Raw genomic sequence first — 24,345 nt, 5'->3', positions numbered from 1 at the left:
TTAATGCGTTGTTTATAAGGCATTTTCAGCATTTTAAAGCGATTCAGTTAGCTTTTGTGCATGTACGGTACTAGTTTTTAATACGATGGCGTTGGAAGCTTCATTGGGAAAACAATGTCGCAGGTCAAAAAATTTGCAGATTGGCTGTAAGTAAGGGATGCTACCAAACCAGACGCAATGTCACCATACCGGGATCAGTTAAATTGAATTGCAGCTTGCTCTCCTGGACCGGGATCAGCAGCTTCTAATACGATCGTTTTGCCTACACAGTGCAGTTAGGTGTCCCTGAAAGATTTTTGTCTTATGTTCGGTAGTCTCCTTTTGGAAAACTTGATTGCAAGCCAGTTTTTTATGTGTAAAAGCCACAGGAAGAGCCACTAGTTGTAATGTACCGCTGATTGTATTTGGCAGGGCAGATTTCCTTGGCAACCAAATGCATTACCATGTTTTAGTGTTCTCTACTTCGCCTCAAACTACAATTACTACCACTTTCTAGTCCACACAACTAATCTTTCAAATCCATATGGCCTCCAAATTCCAATATTTGATTACACAAAGTGTGCGTGCATTTTGGCATTGAGTTTTTCTAATTCAGAATGTTTTCCTCTGTTCTACTTCAGAGGCTTGTGAACCAACAACGTCCAGACAAGACATGCAAGCTTCCAGCAGAAGAATCTAAATACCCACTTCCTTAATGTTTTATGGGTCTAATGGATTGATATACTCTCGGGGACCAAGGTGCCCATGACAAGCGACCCCAAAAAGTACCGGTGGTATTGATATGTTTTTTACCACTGTGTCCATTCCTGCTGGAAGGGCAGAAGTCTGAGAGTGTCGCCAGAGCAGTGTTTCAATCTTTATGCTTGATACATGAAACGATGCCACGGCAGCCTGCAGAAGTGAGCTGCTGGTAAAATCCTGAAAGAACTGTAGCTTGCTGGCACCTTATGAAAGTGGCGGCATACACCGGGAAGTGTGCCACCTTGCCGTACTCATCGTGAGGACTGCTTCTTGCATAAGACTTGAGGGAGGCAGAGCCGATGCTTCCTGACAAGCACCCCTCAGCGCGAAACGGACAAGCCATTTTAAGTTTAATGCATCGCTGGTGACACAGCGATGAATTTGAGCCAGCAGCGGCCAACCCTGGGCACTTCTGTCCTTGATTGTGCATGGCTTGCATAAAGAGGTGCAAAGCGTGGTGACTTTGTGTAGGGTGGACTGCTTCAGAGCCTATTTTTCTTTTACGTTAATACCGCATTTATATGAGTGAAATGTGGAGGGTACGTGTTGTGAAATAGTTTGTGTGATTTGAATATTTTGAGTGATTTGAAGCCTATTGTCATTGAACAAAATGGGATGCATCACACCCTGTTTGGTTACATTGAAAGCTCGTCCAGTTGCGTGGGATGTAGAGGACGTGTTGTTAGTTGTACCATGTGTGACATTGTGTTGGAGCGTAAAGAAATGGAATGCCAAAGAAACCTTGTGATTATTAGAAGAACTCTGTAGTGGAAGAGAGATGCTGGTGTCTTGGTAGCTTTTTTGTGCCTGTGCATCTCCTGCTTCATCTGTGACCTTGCTTTATATGCTTCTGTTCCGCCAGTTTTCATAAGAACCTTGCTTTGTTTGTCTATTGCAGCTCTGCTACCGTACATTTGAATTTTTATTGCGTACAACTTTATCATGAAACCTGCTCTGAAAAATCATCAGTTTTTGCTTTTATTGTCGTGCAGTCAGATTTTGAGGAGCAAATTGATGAACTGGTTTTAACGGAAATTCATAGTTTGCGCATGTGTTGATAACAGCTATAGTGTGTGGTCTGCCTTTTTGTGGTTTTGGCACAAATAACTGTTGCTGATGTTTCATCATGTGCACAATATCACTTACACCTCTCTAAGCAGCATATCTGTTGTGCGCATGTAGTCTCCATTCTCCGGCTTGTGCAAACTAGGGAATTAAAATTTGTGGTACATGTGTTCAAAGATGTGAGTTGGATTGTGAGCAAGCGAGTCTTTCAGGCACATTATTACAAACAACATTGTTTTCAAGATTTTCTTCCGATGTCCACGACATTGGGCATGGAAGCTTGACTCTAGAGAGTGGATGCGTTGTGGTGAGGTCTAAAACGTTGTAATCTGTAGCACATTGTCACTGATTCTTTTATTTTTAAACTTTCTTATCCTCTGCACATATACAATGGCCATGTTGTCGTGAATGCCCTGATTGGGTGAGCACATGGATCAAGATGCACAGCTTTCATCTTTACTTGCTCTGACCGTTTTCCTTTATAGTCGAACACTGTTACCGCCTCAAGAGAGCTTCGGAGTGAAAGCCTTGTTCAAAAGCCGAGCTCTTTTCAGCATAAACCTATTGACTCAAGTGTTGCTCATTTTTGTACAGCTGTTGTTTCTCTAGTGCATTGCGAGCTGTGACGCGGGGTGCTATGGTTGACAGGATGTGGTCTGGTCTTGACAATGCAGGCTTGGCGACCCCTCAGCACAGCCACGGCCGGCCTCCTGGAGAAAGTTCAGTAGCGAAAAGGTCTCCGTCACCGCACTGTGTCGCAACTCCTCGTATTAAGGTGGAAAATTGCCGGGGTGAACACACAGCCTATCAGCTACACCAGTGCAACCACTGTGAGAAGACTTTTCAAAAGAAATCGGACCTGGTTCGACACTGTCGCATCCACACCGGAGAGCGTCCTTTCCTCTGTGAGCACTGTGGAAGCAGATTTTCAGTTTGTAGCCACTTGGTTGAACATGTTCGCACCCACACGGGAGAGAGGCCATACAAGTGCCAGCTGTGCCCCATGACCTTTACACAAAGTAACCACCTCATAAGGCATGTGCGATCCCACAAGGGAGAGAAACCATTTCAGTGTCGCTTCTGTGCAAAGGCATTCTCCAGGATGCGTATTTTGAAACGCCATGAAGAGAGAGAGCACTCTTGAGAAACCAGAGTTGTATGATATTCTGTTGCCTTTAGATAACACTAGTCGTCACAAAGCGAACACCTCGTGAAGCATGTGCAAGCCCACAAGGGCAGGAAATCATTTTAGTGTTATTTCTGCAGGCAGGCGTTAGTTGTGAAAAACAGTTTCAAGCTCCGTTTAAAGAGAAAGCACTCTTCATATACCCCAGTTCCGTAATGTTCCGACACCTTCTGATAACGTTAGCTATCACAGATGTTCCTAGTTAACATATTTATGTGCTTACCTTTTTCAATGCATCCGCTTTGTTGACCAAGCCCACTTGTGAAGCAAGGTGCTCTTGTGGGTCAGTGATTATGGTGCTCAGCTGCTGACCCAAAAAACGCATGTTCAATCCAGGCTGCGGCAATGGCATTTTGACGGAGGCGAAGCACCAGAGGCCCTTGTACTGTACGATATCAGTGCGCGTTTAAGAACCTCAGTTATTCGAGATTATCTGGAGCCTTCCACTACAATGTCCCTCAAAGCCTCTGCTGATTTGTGATGTTAAAACCCTTTAAACAAACCCTTTGTGAAACATACATTCACATGCCCTCAGAGCACACTGGCACAGAATTGCTCATTAGGTCCTATTCTTTCCGACGGAGCTCATTTTGTCTAAACTGCAAAACAGGCATTTGAGGGCAAAATTTATGGTACACACATATTGTGTCTCCTTCCATTTGATCAATGCTTCCAGATTCATTGCTTCTTTAAGGGTTCCTTTTAACTTTACATGCAGTGGACAGAGTTTTAAGCTTGTTGCATTTTCACCAGAAGCACATTTTTTGTGCTCTGGAACAGCAGGTATCTGAACGAGAGAAGTGCTGTCTTCATTTCATTTTATTTGTCAATTATCCCCCTAACACTGCTGTTCTGTATTCATTGGGACGAATTCTTTTGCTGATGCAAGCTCTATCCTCTCACCAAGAGAGAGAGAGAGAAAAAAAGAAAAGGGTATCTGGCTGTATCTTGCAGCAGTGTATTTCAAGAATACGTTTTAATGGCACTGATTTGAAATTCACGCATTAGTTCCTACAACTTTCTCAATTTGATTACATAGAATCCAGGAAATGCCCATTCCCATAACATAACCTATTGATGTTGGTCTAGCTTACGGTCTTTTCATGTGGCAAGCTTTCAACAGGCTTATGCATGGACTCTTAAGACTGGATGACGCAGTAGATAAGTTCAGCAAACCCTGCCATGATACTGGATCTTGTAGGCTGTGGCTCATATGTAGCTGTCAGCCGTTTCATGTCCTGAGCTATTGCCAGGGACCCCACAACTTTTTTTTTAGTGGGGGTCAAGACGTTGAATTTGTTTTGTTGTTTATTTATTTATTATGTTTCATATACATATTGGATCATATTTCTTTTTTTATTTATATTCTTATTTTGAACTGCTCAAAGGTGTGTTTATTTATTTATTTATTTCCAGTGCCTGAAAGACCCCATGGGGGTGGGGTTTTACATGAGGGGTGGGTTAGACATGAATTAATAGAAAAGTCGTTCGGTGGCAGTTCTGAAGTGGCTGGGGTTAGAGTGAAGGATGACATCTGCGGGAACATCATTTCAATTGATGGCAGGGTTTACAAAAAGGAGTTGAGATGGGTTGTAGTTCGGGCATATGGCGGATAAAAGGCCATGGCGTGCGTGATGCGGCTGGAGGTCCGATGAACTGGCATGTTGGCTGTAGTGCTAGGTGATAGGGCGTGATCGAATTTGTGAAACAAGCAGTCTAGATATTTTTCGGCGCGCTTGTAGACTTGAAAGACAGGCTTTAACTTGTAGGTTAGTGATGCTTGCATCGTGGGAGTAAACAAAAGATAAGTCTGGCAGCACGGTTTTGAATCGATTCAATGATAGCTATTAGGTTATGGTGGTGCGGGTTCCATAATGCACATGCATATTCCAGTTTGGGCCTCACAAGGGTTACGTACGCTAGTTGTTTTATGTGAGAAGGCGCATGGATTAGGTTACGTCGAAGGAAGCCAAGAGCCGTTAGCATTGTTTGTAACGTGAGAAAACCATTTGAGATCACTGGAAATATGAGCACCTAAATATTGCAAAGAGAAGAGTGAAGAGATAGCGGACCCGTTTATTATGTAGTTATGGGATGGATAAGGATGACATCTGCGGAAGATAATTAGTTGTTTTGTTAACATTGAGAGTCATTGGGCAATTTCGACACCATTCCTCGGGATTTGCCAGATGTTTTGGAAAGCTAAATTGTCAGCACAGTTATATATGGGACTGTAAAAAATGCAGTCGTTGGCGAAAAGACTGACATTATAAGAAATGCATTTGGGTAGGTAATTAAAATATATGAGAAAAAGAAGAGGGTCTAGTACGGTAGCTTGTGGTACACCGGAGATGACTGGAGCGAATCTGGAAGAGTAATCGTTAGCATATACAAACTGCAGCCGTCAGTCAGAAAATCTTCAATCTAATAAAATACAGGAGTGTTTAAGTTTAATGTCAAAAATTTTAGTTCGAGTCGCTGGTGAGGAACCTTATCAAAAGTTTTTTTCGAAATCTGAAAACAGTGAATCAGTGGGAACATTTAAGTGGGAACTAGTGTTGTTTAGAAACATGCCAGTTGCGTGTCGCAGGACAAGCCTTTCTGAAAACCGTGCTGATTGGGGTGAAAAAAAAAACCTGGTGGGTGCTAGGAATTTTATGACATGAGAATAAATAACACGGGCCATCATTTTTGAACATACACTTAATTGTGAGAGAGATGAGAGAGGTTTCGTCTCCATCGAAATGTGACCACTGCAGCCGGAATTGAACCCACCTCTTTCGAGTCTGCAGCCGAGCGCCGTAACCACTGAGCCACTGCGGCAGCTTAAGATTAATATTGTGTGCCGCAGTGCAGCTGCCTGTGTTTCAGTGTGTCCTACTTTTGCTCTTTTTGTAGCAATATTTGTACAAGTAGCGAGCAATAGTACGAATATTCATGTCATAATTTATTCAGATCTATCACTGTTTGATTCGTTTTCAGTTCGGTTTTGTACTATTAGTACTTGATTCGCTTTGGAAAAAGTGCCATTTGTACACCTCTAGAGTACTTAACAATGTTTGTGAACAAATAGTGCCTTGTTTTGCCGCAGGTTATTCTGGTACAGGTGAACCTTCCTTTCAGAAGTATGGGCTTGGTGCCTAATAAGGACTTTTGCTTCAGGAACCTGCAAGTGTGCATAGTGGAAACTGCCTGTTCACAACCTCTCTCTGTATTGATGGCGGCAAACATTTCACACGGTGGCACTTTGCGGCTCTTCTATCTCTCTAGCAAGCAGAAGTCTGCGTAGGGGCACTCCTGAAATATATTTGTGAAGTAAAACTGTGATGATTGAATGTGCCAGTGGACTAGTAGCGGGACGGACCACAGGCACCAATCATGGACCACTTCCCATCGCCTCCTTAGCATCACTTTCGAGAAAATCACGTATATGTGTGCGTATATCAGCGTTTCTAGTTGTGACCCCAACATTTGCTGTCTTGTTTCCAAAGCTCGTTTCGTTCAACTGGCACTTTTTTACTATGCCATCGAAAAAGCAGTCGTAGCATTTCGCTTTGTTGTAGCCTTTTTGTAATATTTGATGTCCATTTCAAGGTAAATGAAACAGGGCTTCCTTTACCTACATCAAGTATTTCTCTGCAATCGCAGAATATTTTGTGCTGACAAGGTGTGTTTGGTGAATGGCTGTGAGATAAGCATTTGCCTCAATGTGTGCAGTTTCAGCGGTGAAAAGTCAACCGGTGGGCATGCACAGACTCTTGCTCAAATTCAGTGAGGTCAGAGTTGTTTATGTAGCACACATTCTATCCCTGACTTTTTTTATGTTGGATTATTTAGCCCACATGAGTAGTATTTTTGAACTTTTAGCATCGAAAAACGCTGCGATTGGCTTATTTCCTTGATTTATGATCTGCACTGGAATTCTAAAGCTATGCAGTGTCTATGCACATGATTCGCCACCAGTTATTGCTATTTCCACAGCAAAAGTGCACTGTTGGTTCAACAGTAGGTGTTCTTAGTCTCTATAAAATTAATCTTCAAGACGAATTATAAAGGTTGGGGGAAACTTGTTCATCATACCAGTGGTTTGTCATATTATAACTGCCTTTGTAATGGATGTGCAAGCATACCAGGTTTGTCCAATTATCTGTTTCACTAAAGCAGTGAATCGGGTGGCTTTGGATTCAGAAGGTAGTTGCAAATAGAGCAGTTGTTGTGCTGTTCTTAATAAATTGCAGTTGTCTAGGTCATGAAACAGACTTGTGTATTCCGCTCAGAGAATTTTTCTTCTTTTTCTATTTTTTTCTCTGGTTTTTATGATGTGATCTTTTTCTTTTCTGTTTCTTTCTAGCTCGAGGTAGCGTGGGGCTCTGGTGTGAGTACCTACTAATGTGGTACCTTTACGGGTAGCATTTGCTGTTTTTTCGGTCGGTCCCAGCACTGGTGTGCTGATGTTGTGTGTTTGGCTGTTTGGTTGTTACAACATATGGTTGTAGTTTATGTGCGATATAAATGTTACTGCAGCGGACTGAGAGTTCAGTGTCTTTCTTATTTGTCTGTGATGAATTGTTTACGCCTCGAGGGATCATGCAGGGGCATCACAGACGTCGGAGGCATTAAGTGTGGAGACCCAACACGTCAGCGGCTCTTCCCCCTCATGCACCATTTTTTCTTTCCTCATGCCATGGTTTTTTCTCTGCTCCCAGTTGGGCTGATGCGTAAGTTTGTTTAAGAACGTGCCGGCAATACGCAGCCGTTAAGCGCAGGTGAGTGGTGAGCCGAATACAAGTTAGCAAGGACATAAAACAGCACTTGGCTATTTTCGTGCTTAGCACTTCTAGCCACGATAACGGATTTCGCCGATGTCTGTCTCTGTCTCGCGAACTTGAAGCGTGAAATAGAAGGTGGTGACGCACACTTCATGTGGTGCAGTAAGGAGGCTGAGGGGCAACAGAGCTGCAGCCAATGAGGGAGTGGTGCGTATCACAGTTTCGGCCGTCACGGCCGCCTCCGGGCTGTGTTGTACAAGCACATGTTATCGGAACTGAGCTAGTCGATAGCGCGCCCTCAACTTTGGCCTCTCTCCCCTCATGTCAGTCACCCCTTAGCGTTCACAGACAGCAGACGTGTACGCGCATGTCTTCCTAGGCCTCGGCTCCGCGTTGTTCGTCGTACCGTGAAGCATCTTGTGCTCATCTTCGCACTTTAACGAGCACAATTCAAGTGCACTTTCTTACTCTTCGATTACCTTTCTTCACTCTGAAGACCTTCTTTCACTGTGGCGATGCCAAAACTCGAGCACTGGCTTTGCTCGTGCCTTGCATTCTCCTCTCATGTCTCATTCTGTCCTCTTTGTACTCATTCTTTTTCTCCCCTTTATAATCCCACCTTTAATACCAAAGAAAAATGAAGCATAACAAAGTATAAAAAATGCATTAAAAAGTATAGCAGGGGTAAGCACTCCTAGCGCATCTATTTCGCATTTGATTAACTATGCAAATCGGCTGCGATTTTTTTCATGCATTGTTTGTAAGGCATTTTCAGCATTTTAAAGCGATTCAGCTAGATTTTGTGCGTGTACGGTACCAGTTTTTAATACGATGCTGTTGGAAGTAGTGCACTGCACGGGCTCCGGCCAGCCCTAAAGCCCGGGCCGGGCCGGGACATGATTTATTCTGCCGGGCCTGGGCCGGGCCCGGGCCTGAAGTTGCGGGCCCGGGCCGGGCTCGGGCTTAAAGCTGCGGGCCCGAGCCAGGCTTCATTCAATATTGCAGAGTGAAGTGCAGAACTGCGGCATTGAAGCAGCGACACGTATGAGCTATGAGTTATAGTACGCGCTGAGAAAAAAACTAAGCTTTATTCATTCACTTATTTATTTCCTTATTTCCACGCCGCGGTGCAGTAAGAGTAAAATTCAACCGGCCTTAATTGGTCATTGATCATTCGCGTTCCCAAAACATACCTATAAACTATTAGAAATGCATTAGGGAAGAACATATTAGTTTAGGACGCTTATGGTCTTCAAGCACATGCCATGAAATACTCAAGCCTTTTAGTTTTTCGTTTCTGCTGTAAGGTGACCAGTTCGGCTATGAGCTCTACCTGTGAGATCACGTTCAGTAAAAAAATGTCATCCTACTGCTTGCTAGGCAGCTTTAATATTTATACTTCGCAGGCGGCAGAATATAACTGATTACAATCATGGGGGAACGCAGAGTAGACTAGTACGCGTGTATGCAGCCCTTTTTATTTGGCTCTTAGAACTTCCAAGTTTATGTTTGCCCACCTACACGAGATCAGTCTCCAAAAGACGGGCCTGGCAAGCACTACTCTTCATCACCTCCTTCTGGGTTAAAAAGAACCAACTTTCTTTAGGCCAAACTGTGGTTTCAGAACCTTTGTCGGCCAGTTCCTTATCGGTGCAGTACCAGTCTACTTGCTCAGTTACTGTGAAACGGGCCGGGCCGGGCCCGGGCTGGGCTTCGCTCCGGGATTCACGGGCCGGGCCGGGCTCATTAGAGCGATAATTTAGCGGGCCCGGGCCGGGCCCAGGCTTCAAGCCGCGGGCCTGGGCCGGGCTCGGGCTTCAGGTCGTGGGCCCGGGCCGGGCTCGGGCCTCAAATTCAGGCCCGTGCATTGCTCTAGTTGGAAGCTTCATTGGGAAAAGAATGTCGCAAGTCAAGAAATTTGCGGATTGGCTATAGGTAAGTGATGCTGCCGGACCAGACGCGACGTCACCAGACCAGGATCAGCAGCTTCTAATGTGATCGCTTTGCCTACACAGTCCAGTTAGGTGTCCCTGAGAGATTTTCATCTTATGTTCGATAGTCTCTTTTTGGAAAACTTGAGTGCAAGCCAGTTTTTTATGTATAAAAGCCACAGAAAGAGCTACTAGTTATAATGTACCGATGATTGTATTTGGCAGGGCAGATTTTCTGGGTAACCAAATGCATTACCATGTTTTAATGTTCTCTACTCTGCCTCAAACTACAATTACTACCACTCTAGCCCACACAACTAATCTTTCAAATCCGTATGGCCTCCAAATTCCAAGAATTGATTACACAAAGTATGCGTGCATTTCGGTATTGAGTTTTTCTAATTCAGAATGTTTTGCTCTGTTCTACTTCACAGGCTTGTGAACCAACAACGTCCAAACGAGGCATACAAGCTGCCAGTAGAAGAATCGGAATATCCACTGCTTTAATGGTTTATCGATCTAATGGATTGATATACTATTCGGGACCAAGGTGCCCATGACAAGCGACCACACAAATATACCAGTGGTAGTCGTATGTTTTTATCACTGTGGCCATTCCTGCTGGAAGGGCGGAAGTCCGAGTGTCGCCGGAGCAGTGTTCCAATCTTTATGCTTGATACATGAAATGATGCCACAGCAGCCTGCAGAAGTGAGCTGCTAGTAAAATCCTGAAAGAACTGTAGCTTGCTGGTATCTTATGAAAGTGGCAGCATACACCGGGAAGTGTGCCACCTTGCCGTACTCATTGTGAGGACTACTTCTTGGATAAGACTTGAGGGAAGCAGAGCCAATGCTTCCAGACAAGCACCCCTTGGCACGAAACGGACGAGCCATTTTAAGTCGAATGCATCGCTTGTGACACAGCGATGAATTTGAGCCAGCATTGGCTTAATGTGAGTCTGTTTGCAGACAACTGTGTTTAATGCCTTTTTATCACAGAAACATTATACTGCTCCTTCAGTCTGGCTTTGTTGTACTCCTGCAATGCATAAATTTGCAGCATATTTTAATGTTAGGAAACTCTTGTTGCTGTCATTACAGACATCTTCAGTTACTTTGTTAAGTAAGCCTCACAAAGAGGCACAGGTAGGGATATGCTATGAGTTTTATGATATCACTTGCTTGAGGGCAGCTACCAACACCTGTCGACATCTGCACATTTTTTTTTTTTTCGGCTAAAAGGGACTAGAATGCCTTGCACAACAACACTCTGCTTGTGTATTGAACCAGATGTTATCTGCCAACATGTGCTAGTGTGAAGATGTGTCAAGAAAATGGCTTCCCGAAGGTTTCTCTTAAGCTTGCTGTAATAGAGCGACTTGTTTTTATTATTGCACTCAAATGTCACTCAAGACACTTCTATATGAATCTTAAAATATTTTATGGTGAAAAAAATGCATTGAACAGAACCAGATATATTTGGACGGCATTAATTTCACCCGTTTTATTGCCAGTTGAATGTGAATTTAGGAATGAACTCCTATTCTAGATTTGTCGTCACATATCAGATGGCTTGCAAGAAAATTGGCCGTTCTGCATTTTTTAATGCAGGAGCACATTCCTGGCCTTCACCCTGTACTTTTCAAGTGCACAAAAACACATCTGTGATTTCACTTGAAGCTGTAGCTCTGGATCTCTTGTAGGCAGTGCATTAGGTCACACAATTGCAATTCTTGAACATACAAAGGACGTGTACTATTGCTCTCACTTTTGGTCTTTTTTTGTTTAGCCTGTCTTGCTCTTTTTTACTTTGCAGGCATCCGAGCCAACATGATCGAGGCAGTTGTGGCAGGCTGCCAGTGGAAGAATGTCAACAAATCTCCCATCATTTATAGACCCTGTGGATTTACTTTGATAACAGTTGTAGTAGTGATTTGAAGCCTAGTGTGTTTGACCAAAATGGGTTGCATCGGACCCTGTTTGGTTGCATTCAAAGCTCATCCTCTTGAGTGGGATGTAGAGGATGTGTGTTGCCAGTTATACACTGTGTGACACTGTGTCCGACCATAAAAAAACTCTGCGATTATTCGTAGAGCTCTATCGAAAAAGAGTTATGCTAGTGCCTTGGTAACCATTTTGTGCTTGTGCATTTTCTGCACCACCTGTGACCTTGCTTATATGCTTCACTTCCTTCAGTTTTCGCAAATGCTTTGCCTTGTTTGTGCGTTGTTGTTCTTTTACCGTGCAGGTGAAGTTAAATTAGGAAACTTCAGATGTTATTTTTTATATATGCTTCTCATGAAACCTCTGCAAAATCATCAGTTATAGATAGCTGTTCTTCCTGTGTAGTCGGGTGTTGAAGAGCAAATTCATGTGTGCATTGTTTTAACTGATTTCAACTGAAGATCTTAGTTTGTGTAGGTGTTGATAGAGTTTTGTTGATAGAATACTAAATAATTTAGGTAGTTTGTGCAGGTGTTGATAGAAACTATAGCCTTATTGTTGTTTTTAGTTTAAATACCATTGTTCATGTTTCTTTGTGCATAGCATTACTGGTACATCTCTATGCAGTATATTCACTTTTTGCATGTATTCTCTATTCTGTGGTTTGTGCAAAGAAGGCAATTAAAATTTAGACTACATGTATGCGAAGCCGCACTTTGACTTGCGAGGAATCCTGTCTTGCGAGCAGATTCTTGCGGATGACATTGGTTTGAAGATTAACTTCCCATGACCAGGACAATATACTTGGAAGGGCCCTATTATTGTTAAGGTCCTTCAAAATGCATAGCTTTTAATTTCAAGAATGCTTGGCTTGGTCTGATCATTTTCCTTGATAATTGAACATTGGCAGAGTTGCAAGGGAACTTCGAAGTTGAAGAATTTGCTTAAAAGCGGTGTTCCTTTTAACATAAACCTATAACTCACATGTTGCATATGTTTGTATGACTGTTGTGGCCATAAAGGCATGTTAGTTGTGATGCGAGACATTATCGTTGAGTGGAAATGCTCTGGTTTTCATGATGCAGGTCTCGTTGCTGTGGATCACAGCCACGCGTCACCTGCTACCAGCTGCAACCAGTACAACCACTGTAAGAATACCTTTGTGAAGAAATGGAACCTGAATCAACTACTTCGCATCCACACCAACGAGCGTCCATATCACTGTGACATATGTGCCAGCAGATTTAAGCTGGCAGGAAAACGGAGGGAACACCTTCGCACCCACGCCAGAGAGCGTCATTACCAATGTGACCACTGTGGCAGGAGATTTTCATACAGTAGCAACTTGGTTGCACATGTCCGCACTCACACAGGCGAGAGGCCGTACCAATGCCAGCTGTGCCCCATGACCTTCAAACAAAAGGAACACCTCGCGAGGCATGTGCGAGCCCACAATGGTGAGAAACCGTTTCAGTGTAGCTTCTGCGCAAAGGCGTTTGCCAAGAAGTGCAGTTTGAAACGCCATGAAAAGAGAGAGCACTCTTCAGTTACTGGAGTCCCATAAAGTTCTGGTACCCGTTCATAATATTAGCTATAACAACCATTCCTAGCTAATCTACAAATATGCTTCTGTTTGCAAAGTAACCGCTATGTTAACCGAATCTATTTGTGAAATATACATTCACATGCCGTCACTATAGATTGGTACAGTGTTGCTCTTTAGATGGTGTTCTTTCAGGTAAAGCATGTGTGCATTAAGCCCCCAAACAGGCAATTTGTGTTTAAATCATCAAAGGCCCGCATATCCTCTCTTTCGATTCCAACAATACTTCCAGATTCATGGTTGCTCTAAAGGGACACCGAGGACAGATTAAATGCTGCGATGTTCAAATGACAACGAAGCTACTTACTCTCAAAACAGTTTTATGTATTAGAAAGGGTAAAAGAGAGGATTGCAGGTACTGGCTGTCTTTACAAGCATAGAGCGATGAAGTCAAGGCACTTTCTGGTGCACGAATTCCTGATGGTAGACTACACCGCCATTCACTTCTCTATGCAATCTTTCACAGCAATAAATGCATCTTATGCAGCTTGAGAACCATGAATACAGTGCCAAATTTCATAGATTTGGCTTTTCTTAAACAATATAACAGTTTCCCTTGATGGTTTTTAATCCGACATGAAGCAGGTAGTGTTTTAACCTTCATGATTTACGGGCAAGACACGTCTTTTCAAGTGTGTAGGTGTCTCAGGCGGTGAAGTACTTCCTCCATTCCACTTTATTAGGCTGTTGTCTCCCAAACACTCAGCTTTCATCTTCACTGAATCATTCTTTTGCCAGTGCATTTTTTTGCCTTTCCCTAACATGAGTGCTGCGAAAAGAAAAGGGTGCCTATCTCACAGTGATGCATTGTAAGTAAATTTTTTTGGCTCTGGTTTGCTATTTCACGCATTAAAGTCGTTACAGCTATATTGGCTTGATTCAGTGAAAGTGCAATGAAATGCAGCTCCTGTCACTTTGTACAGGGTGTTTCACCTAAGACTTTACATGCTTTTTAAAAATAGGCTTTTTGACCTAGAAGAGCACATTTTTTGGGCATACCGTCATCAGAAAAGAGCTAGGACATGCTAACGAGTAGGCTGGTTAACTGATATTGAATAGTTAACTTTTAACTATTACCGTCAGGTTCCTTAATTATTAAGAAGCATGTACCTCACTGTGTGTAGTATCCGTGTCAGTTTTTAAAATTTCGAAAAAGCAGTTACCCTCGCTGCTGTTGCCCCATCAAATTTTGGCTGTTTTGACAAGTTAAGTTCTCTGGAGAGGTTGCTTTACCTGCAAACTTTTGAGAAGTGCATGTATTTTGGCAAGATTCAGCCAAGATTTGTTGGGCTACAGCAGCGAGGGTAACTGTGTTTTCTAAATTCTAAAAACTGATACGGATATTAAATTCAGTGGGCTACACGACTCTTCATAATCATGTGCCTAACAATAGATGAAAAGTTTACTATTCAATATTAACAAGTCTGCTAGTTAGTACGTCTTAGCGGTATTCTGATGTAGTACATCGTTCACCAAGCTATGCCAAAAAAAGCGCTCTTCTAGCTCAAAAAGCATAGTTCTAAAAATTACGTAAAGTCTGAAGTGAAACGCCCTGTATATTCATGTTGGTCTAACCGCATTAGTGAGAGGTGTGAAAAGAGACAGTGTAATGCATAGCTTGGAGAAGTGTGGTGAGATTTTGTATGCTGGCTTTAAGAGTGGACTTTTGACAGTTGTAAGGATAAATGAACAGGATTTCACTGTGCCGGGCTGTGCATAACTATTTATTCAACAAGTGCCTCTGTTTTGAATGTCTGTGTGTCAGATATCACTGTTGAAAATTGTGACCTTGACATTTTCAGTGTTTTGTGTGGTTCAGCTGACGGTTTTTGAATTATCTTCAAAAAAGTGGTTACGATGTTTCGCTTTATTGTAGCCTTTTTGGGACGTCCCAAACTGATAACAGTTTTACTGAAACGAGCCTCCCCTCATTTGCATCATGTTTCTGTGCAAACCCAAAACATGCCATGCTGACAAGAGGTAACTGAATTGTGGTCACTGGGATAAGCACTGCTCGCATTGATCACAATGTATGCAAATTCAGATGTTGAAACCAAGTAGCATGTGTGGAGAAAATTTTACTAAAATGTAGAGGGAAGTTCAGTGTTGTGTTATCTTGCATTTTCTGTGTCTCTTTTTGCGTGACATTGCATAGTTCGCGAGTGTTTTTTTTAAGTTTTGGAACCAGAAAATTCTGTGCTGTGTCCATTTGCTATAATTTTATTCTAATTGGAATCTCAAAGCTTTGCGTTCCTTTCACAGATAACATTTCTCTACCAAGTGTCGCATTGTGCACATCATAAGCAAGTTAGAGATTCAGCAATATGTGTTTCATGTCATATGATTACTTGGGCTGCTGCCTTTAGGGTGAACATCAAGGTTCATTATTACAGCGCAAAGACGGCACAGAACAAGAAGGGGACACAACAGCGCTGAGCCTTGTTCTGTGCCGTCCTTGCGCTGTAATAATGAATGTATGTAACCAGCAGCGCTGTTGTGTCCCCTTCTTGTTCTGTGCCGTCTTTGCGCTGTAATAATGAATGTATGTAACCAACTCGCCCAAAATGTTGTATTATGGAACTTTATTTCTAGTACCAGCGCTGTTGTGTCCCCTTCTTGTTCTGTGCCGTCTTTGCGCTGTAATAATGAATGTATGTAACCAACTCGCCCAAAATGTTGTATTATGTAACTTTATTTCTAGTACCAGCGCTGTTGTGTCCCCTTCTTGTTCTGTGCCGTCTTTGCGCTGTAATAATGAATGTATGTAACCAACTCGCCCAAAATGTTGTATTATGGAACTTTATTTCTAGTACCAGCGCTGTTGTGTCCCCTTCTTGTTCTGTGCCGTCTTTGCGCTGTAATAATGAATGTATGTAACCAACTCGCCCAAAATGTTGTATTATGGAACTTTATTTCTAGTACCAGCGCTGTTGTGTCCCCTTCTTGTTCTGTGCCGTCTTTGCGCTGTAATAATGAATGTATGTAACCAACTCGCCCAAAATGTTGTATTATGGAACTTTATTTCTAGTACCAGCGCTGTTGTGTCCCCTTCTTGTTCTGTGCCGTCTTTGCGCTGTAATAATGAATGTATGTAACCAACTCGCCCAAAATGTTGTATTATGGAACTTTATTTCTAGTACCAGCGCTGTTGTGTCCCCTTCTTGTTCTGTGCCGTCTTTGCGCTGTAATAATGAATGTATGTAACCAACTCGCCCAAAATGTTGTATTGTTGTAACATCAAGGTGTTGTAGAAATTTTTCATTATTAAAATTTTTTCCTTGGAGAGATCTGAGCTATTCAGTTATGTCCAAAATTAAAATGTTATGCAGAAACAATTAATAAAATTGCCTTGGAGTCTGGTGGTGATTCCAGAAAGGTGACTCATTATAATGAGCACTACCAAAAAGTATGACTAAATAGAATTGAGTAAGAGAAGTTCATGTAATCTTGCTTGTTATTGGTCAAGTTTTCTTGTTATTTTTTCTCTGTCTGTATTTCTTCTCATCCATGGTGAATTCTTGTATGCCTCTCTGCTTTTTTTTGCTTTCCCAATGGCTTCAAGGCTGCCAAGGGTTCTTGTGTGCATGCTCAGGTGGAGCTTGGTTTCATTGCATTTGTCACTTTGTTTTGTTTCACTTGTGTTTGTCATTTGCTTTTTGAGTGTCTATGGGAGATGTGATTGATGCTGAAGTGTGATATAAAGGGCATTAGAGTTTACTATTCATGCACTGCCTTTCTTGTCGGTTTCTTGTGAAATTTTCGCACCTCCGGTGTTTATGTGGAGCACAATCTCCTCCAGCCTTGTGCAGTTGCTTGCAAGCTTTCAGTGCTTTTTAGAGGTGTAGCTTTACTGGGACTTCTTGTGGTTTTAAGGGTGTCGTTGTCGTGAAATAACCAACACCTCCTTCATTCACCCACTGACAAGGAGAGTGTTGTACAGGTGTTCTCGATATATACCCAAGGACCCTCATTTCGACCCTCAAAAGAAAGCAGCCGTGAATTCAGTTGAAGCTGTCACTCTGAATCTCTAGAATCTAATACAGTAGTTATTACAATTGCAATTCCTGAACATGCAAAGGATGTCCTGTTGCTTTTGGTATTGGGGCTTTCTTTCACTTCGCCTCTTTTTTTGTTGCATTCATTTGAACCAACATCATCGACGCAGTTAGCACAAGCTGCAAAAGGAAGAATCTCGCAAAACATTTTGCCAGCAGTTATGGACCCAATGGATTTACTTTCATAGCTGTTGAAATTGTACACCATGTGATGTGAAGCGTAGTATTTTTGAACAAAGCAGGGTGCGTCAGACCCTATTTGGTTACGTTAAAAGCTAGTTAAGTTGAGTGAGACGTGGAGAATGTGTGTTGTCAATTATACCATGTGTGACTGTGTTCTAGCATAAAGAAATGATATGCTAAGGAAAACTTGTCATTATTGGAGGAAATCTCTCGAGAAAGAGGTATTCTGTTACCTTGGTAGCCTTTTTGTGCTTGTGCATTTTCTACACCATCTGTGACCTTACTTTATATGCTTCCGTTCCTTCCGTTTTCATAAATGCCTTGCCTAGTTTGTGAATTGTTATTCTGTTACCATGATCGTGAATTGGTCGACTTCAACTATGAAACGTCTGCTCTTGTGTTTTACTTATACCTATGTACGTAATGTTCTCATGAAACGACAGGAAAGTCGTCAGTTTTAGCTTTCCTTTTTTGTGGTGTCAGGTGTTGAAGAAGAAATTTACGTGTGCATTGTTTTAACTGATTTCAACTGATGCTCATAGTTTCCACATGTGTTGATAGCAAATATACTGTGTGATCTTATTGTGGTTCTGGTTTGAATAACCATTGTTCATTTGCTATGTGCATGTAGTCTATTCTCTGGTTTGTGCAAACTAGGAAATTAAAATTTGAACTAAATATGCGAAAAGCTGAGCATTGGCTTGCGAGGAATCCACTCTTGCTAGCAGATTCTTGCGAATGACATTGCTTTGAAGATTTACATCCGATGACCAGGACTGTGGACTCGGAAGGGCCCTGTTGTTGTGAAGGCCCTTCAAGATGCATAGCTTTTAATTCCAAGAGTGCTTGACTTGTTGTGATCATTTTTCTTTATAACTGAACATTGGCACGATTGCAAGAAAAATTTGTCGTTAAAAAATTTTGCTTAAAGGTAATGCTTCTTTTAACATAAACCTGTAATGCATGTGTTGCATATGTTTATACGACTTCTGTGGCCATATAGGCTGTTATCTGTTGTCAAATGGCACTCTCGTTGAGTGGAAATGCTCTGTTCTTCACGATGCAGGTCTTGTTGCTGTTCATCACATCCACAAGCCTGCTCCTGGAGAAAGTTCACTTGTGGGAAGACTTCCTGCGCCCCACTGTGTAGCAACTCCTCGTATTAAGATGGAAAATCACCAGAGTAAATGCACAATCAACCAGCTACACCAGTGCAGCCACTGTAGGAAAACTTTTACACGAAAAAGCCACCTGGTGGTTCACCTCCGCATCCACACCGGAGAGCGTCGTTACCAGTGTGACCACTGTGGCAGGAGATTTTCAGACAGTGGCCACTTGCGTAAACACGTCCGCACCCACACGGGTGAGAGGCCATACAAGTGCCGTCTGTGCCCCATGTCCTTTACACAAGGTCATCACCTCACAAGGCATATGCGATCCCATAAGGGCGAGAAACCATTTCAGTGTCGCTTCTGCACAAAGGCATTCACTGCGAAGTGTTCATTGAAAAGCCATGAAATGAGAGAGCACTTTTCAGATACTCCAGTTCCATAGTGTCATGGTGCCTTGTGATAATGCTAGCTATAACAAACATTTCTAGCTAACCTACTTAAGTGCATATGTTTGCATATGATTTGCTTTTTGTATGTGATGTCTAGTCAAAGCTCATGTGTGATATAAAGACTTTTTTTTTTTTTATGACTTTCCTGTCTGGTCCTTCTGAAATGTTTACACCTCATGTGTTTGTGTGCAGTGCAATCTGCTTCACCCTCATGTAGCCGCTTGCAAGCTTTGTCCCTGCAGGGGCATCTGCAACATGCACATGTTGGTGAGTTGTGCCACCGCGGGCTCCTAAGCATCCATAGGGACATGCCCGCAGGGGGATGATGGTGAGAAGTGCGTCACCACAGACCCGAGCACCCACGTTTAGCCGTGCATGGCAGTGCTGTGTCCGGGGAAAGGGGATCCTTGTGGTTGAGCCTATGACAAGCGTTTAGACATTCAAGGCCCCTCAGAGAAGGCAACACTCCGCTTTGACCCCAGCTTTCCATAGATGGCACCTCTGTCCTGACCTGGCAGGGAAAGATCAGCAGTTCCCTTTCTTGTCCTCCCCTATGTCCTTCACTTTCCTATCTTCTTTCTCATCATTGTCCTGTCTTCTCGGTTTTTCATGTTTCAGGGGTAGCTAGGGTTAAACGCGGGTTGTAGCTAGCCCCAGTTGCCCCTTATTAAGACGGAAGCCTTTAATGCCTCATTGTTGTGAGCAGGAGTTGTCAACAGAAATGTCACGCTTTTCAATCGGTCGAAATGGTCGTGACGTCACAGTGCACGAATTTCAAACAGGGTCAATTGTACTTTGGTTAAAAACCATGCAACGGTTAACTAAACTCAGTCCCACTTTCTTGGAGCATCACTATATGATCCCTTTGCATTTGGATCATATAGTGATGCTCCAAGAAAGTGGGACTGAGTTTAGTTAATTGTTTAATTAACCAATTAGCATAATTAACCTTTCTAGTCAGACCAGATAAATAAATAAAACCGAGTAGAAAATTCATCAAGTTGAGGAATCGAACCAGGGTCTCCGGAGTGTGAGACGAGCACACTAACCACTCCGCCATGCCAGCTCAATGGTTTGGAATGAGCAAAGGTGCGTCTAATGAATACGGTGTCTTCATTCACTCCCATGTTCCTCCATTCTCGTTACAGCGAGGTTCAGGTGTCCACCGAGATATGCGAGACAGCTACATTTCCTTATCTTCAAAACCAATTTACCGACAAGCAAGACGTAGAGCCGAACGGGAGATGACGTTCTGCGGACTCCCTGGCAGTTTTGCAAGACGCTGTCGTGTTCCACTCTTAGAGGCGAAGCTTAACATCTTAACCACACATCAGTGACACAAGCAGCAACACCGCACTTAAGGCTTTCGTCTCACCACACTTTAGGTCAACAAAGTGCCCCCCTGAATTTTTTTGGTTATAGTCAAGGTGCACAGCTGGTGAGGGCAAGTTCCTGCCCCGTCCCCTTCCCCTGCTGGCCTCCATAGTGGGTGGCTGCTGCCGTGGCTGAGTAGAAAACTGTTTTTGGCTACTTTCCTTTTTTTCAACCAATGCACTCTGAAACAAGGGCGCACCGAAGTGACTGCAAATTTTAAAAAGTAAAATGCAAAAAACTTTCCATAATCTCACGTGGTCCATAGCGAGCATGTGGACATAACCACATGATTGGTGTCATCCTCTCATGTAACAAGAAACTTAAATCCGACAAGGCTACAAAATCAAGAAACTAGCAAGTCGCAACCTCCTGTTGGAAGTCCTTTACAGTCATCAATATGAGAAGTTGTCAGGAGTGACAGGTTCTGAGAAATACCAGTGACAATAAACCCGCACTGTTCATTGAATACTCAAGTACCTAACAAAAGAAGAACTCCTAGACGGACTTCAAGAACGAAACTTAACAAATGTGTACAAGATGAAAACAAAACACGGAAACACCAATCAAGCACATTGTTCCCACCTTTGCCTCTAGTATATGATATTCTGCAGAGGTAGGCTGTAAAAAGCTCAAACTCGGACCATATAAACCCAATCCACGTCAATGCTACAAATGCCAGAGGTATGGCCACGGTTCACAGATTTACCGGGGCCAACAGACCTGTGTGAAATGTGCTTCTCACTACCAATCCGCAGAAAACGGTTGTTGAACCCCACCTTTGCGTAAAATGTGAGGGCAGCCATCCGGCTTACGTTCGTGCCCAGCTGGGAAGAAAGGAAAAAATTATCATGCTAAAGGTCAAAGAGAAGATATAATTCAGGGAAGTGTGGAAACGACTTTCGTTGCAGAATCCAAGCTACTCAATCATGGTGCAGCAAAGCACAGCATCATAGCAGCCTTCAGCACCTGCATAGCTCACACACACTGAGCCTGGAGCAGGACTGCCCATGCCCCTGGCGGCAGCAGCTAGCGCTGCGTCATCGCACACAAAGCAGACTGCACAGACCTCCAGGTCAGCAAGCTACGAGGCCTCTCCCCACACGGAAGGACCCAAGATGAAAACAACCATGCATACTGCACGGACGTCTCGCTTATTCGAGTGTGCAATGGACACAAGTCAAGGCAGTCTTCGTCCTATGCCGTTGACGTTGGAAGGATGGTGAACATCCTTAGATCGAAAAAAAAAGAGAGAGAGAAGCCTTGAATCAGGGAACTCGAAAACACAATCTAGGTTTTTTCACTACCCACTTAATACAAGATGGCTTTCATACATTAGAACTGCAGCGGACTCCTACATAACCAAAATGACATACTAGCCACACACTCACCTGTGGCCTTGTGTTTACAATAGACAAACTTAGGCTATAAACATGAAGACATTCTCAAACACTACTATAAGGTCTTCAATATGACCAAGAGCAGGCGAGCTGATTTTCAGGTAGCGTTGCCATCATAGTCCAAAACGGAGTCGCAGCTCGAGAAAACAAGCTTAAAACTAGATTAGAATCTGTGGCCGCCGTCCTGCACATGTTTAAAACAATTACAGTGTGCTGCATATATATAGATTCACATCTTAGAATAACTATCCATAACTTAGTGGACCTTTTAGACCGACTACCAGAACCGTTCTTGATGGTCAGAGATTTTTTAGCACCCACTCCAGCTTTTGGTTTAGTGACTGACACTAGAAGTCAACTTAATGTGGATTTTATACTCTAATAACCTTTGCCTACTAAGCATTGGAAAACCAACTTATTCTGTTCTCCTAGCTCAGAAGAAATGAGCTGTATAGATGTATCTTTTAGTTCATTGCCTATTTTTGCGGATTTTAAATGGGACGTCTCAGGTAACCCATGTGGAAGCGACCATGTTCCTGTACTAATCAGCCTATCATCTTCACCCAAAGTTATCCCAACAAAACCATGATGTTGGAAGCTGCATTTAGCTGACTGATCAATGTTCAAAAAAAAAATCGTTTCAGATAGCCTCACTCTAGACAAACTGGCCTTTGTCTGGCCTTTGTCGAAATTGGAAAGGGTGGATTTTTAGTAAGAGAGAAATTTGGTGGCAGAGGTGGAGATGAGAGCGAGCGCAATGGCCACTTCCTCTGCAATTTCGGATGAGTCTTTGGTGATGGAGCCTGTTGCGAGTAATCGGACCTGAATGTTAGCGATAGCGAGGACCATGTGGTAGTACGATGAGTACGCTGCCATGTCCGCGTAGGCTACTTCGGAACTGTTGCCGTACAGCTTGTGCAGTGCTTTGGTGTGGATGCCCTGCATTCTCCGTCGTGCTCAGGGTTATTTTCTTAGGGATGGGAAGGATGATGAGATGAGAGCATAGGTCTTAAGGTAGGGGAACCCCCTTTAGAAGGATGGGTGATCGGGGCGATGCCTAACTAACAGACTAGAGAGCAGCTTGCTGCGGTGCCCGACAGGTTAGTCAGCTGCACTGCTAGAGTGGCTTCTTCCAGCTGCTCAAACGTGTTGTGGGTACCGAGTTTGAGGAGACGGGCAGTAGAGGAGCTGCCGGATAGGTGAAGGGCGACCTTTGTGCAGCTCCTGAGGAGTGCAATGATGCGGTCTCACTCCTTCTGCTTTAGAGGGAGGCAGGGGAATAAGTAAGCCGTGCGACTCATGATGTAGTCTTGGGTGAGGCGGAGAGTGTTCCTCTCAAGCAGACCTGCGCAGTGGTTCGCCACGCACCAGATTAGATGAGTGACTTGCTGGGTTTGGGTCTGGAGAGCTTGGAGGGTGTCGTCGTGCACGCCGTGGGAGTGAAGAACGAGTGCCAGGATGTAAATCTAGGAGACGATGGCAATTAGGTGGTTCCGTAGTGTGAATAAAATGGGAGGGTTGGTGGGATCGTGCGGCTTGTTGCGATAGAGGAAGAGTTCTGATTTGGAAGAGAACCAGGCTAGGCTGTGCACGTGAACATAGGAGTTCATGATGTTGAGAGCTGACTGTAGGCTGTCTTCCATGTTGGCATAACTGCCTCGATTGGCCCAGACAGCGATATTGTCAGCATAGAATCTGAAATGTATGTCGGGGACTTGGGCGATTTGACGGGGGACTTAGAGAATGGATACGTTGAAGAGGATAGGAGACTGCACAGGACCTTGAGGCATTCTTTGTGCTCCCACTGAGACACTTGGGAGCCAGTGTGCGCCCAAGGTGAGTGTGGCTATGCGTTCAGAGAGGAAATCATGGACGTATTTGTAGATACTCAAAAGAAAACATTCGACAGAAGTCTGTCTGGTTGGGAAATTTAATGTTAGGAGAAGGTAAGTGACGCCAACCAAGTAAAATACAGGAAAAACACGACGTTTCGGGACCGGCTCGGCCCCTTCTTCACGGTATGACTACGGGCGAGCGCAGCTTGGCTTTTTAAGTCCCTGCGTGAAGGACCTCCGGGTCAATGGCCGCAGCCCATGGACGTAGGATGAGGGGAGAGTCCCCAGGGAACAATTAACATTCTCTCGTGTTTGCTGAATGTGCCACGACTCGAGTAGAAGCCTCCTGCGTAAGCTAACCCACGCAGGAGGCTTCTACTCGAGTCGTGGCACATTCAGCAAACACGAGAGAATGTTAATTGTTCCCTGGGGACTCTCCCCTCATCCTACGTCCATGGGCTGCGGCCATTGACCCGGAGGTCCTTCACGCAGGGACTTAAAAAGCCAAGCTGCGCTCGCCCGTAGTCATACCGTGAAGAAGGGGCCGAGCCGGTCCCGAAACGTCGTGTTTTTCTTGTATTTTACTTGGTTGGCGTCACTTACCTTCTCCTAACAGTATTTGTGCATGCATGGGCCTACGCCTTGGAGGCCTTCTAGTACAGCTGCATTGGTTGGTCAGGAGTTGGTCATGCTGGAGTTGG

The 24,345-nt window shown here is 43.6% G+C and overlaps 2 protein-coding genes across 2 annotated transcripts in view; both read left to right on the top strand.

Annotated features, from left to right (window-relative positions):
• Window positions 1-1,308: 1,308 nt before the first annotated feature.
• On the top strand, window positions 1,309-19,173 carry LOC149331520 (uncharacterized). The gene is made up of 3 exons (XM_089556702.1): window positions 1,309-2,711; window positions 12,722-13,093; window positions 18,544-19,173. Exons 1-3 carry the CDS (start codon window positions 2,444-2,446, stop codon window positions 19,029-19,031), a joined length of 1,128 nt encoding a protein of 375 aa, XP_089412828.1. The 5' UTR covers window positions 1,309-2,443; the 3' UTR covers window positions 19,032-19,173.
• Window positions 16,815-24,345, top strand: part of LOC149331518 (uncharacterized) — a 30,373-nt gene continuing 22,842 nt past the window's right edge. Inside the window, exon 1 of the mRNA XM_089556704.1 lies at window positions 16,815-16,831. The gene's annotated coding sequence lies outside the window, so the exon portion shown is untranslated. The remainder of the gene's footprint in view (window positions 16,832-24,345) is intronic.

The sequence above is a fragment of the Amblyomma mixtum genome, chromosome 8, assembly GCF_055824585.1.
Source record: "Amblyomma mixtum isolate Tamu chromosome 8, ASM5582458v1, whole genome shotgun sequence".
NCBI classification, from domain to species: domain Eukaryota; kingdom Metazoa; phylum Arthropoda; class Arachnida; order Ixodida; family Ixodidae; genus Amblyomma; species Amblyomma mixtum.
The sequence above is the reverse complement of the archived record's forward strand: the minus strand, read 5'-3'. Positions and strand labels throughout refer to the sequence as shown.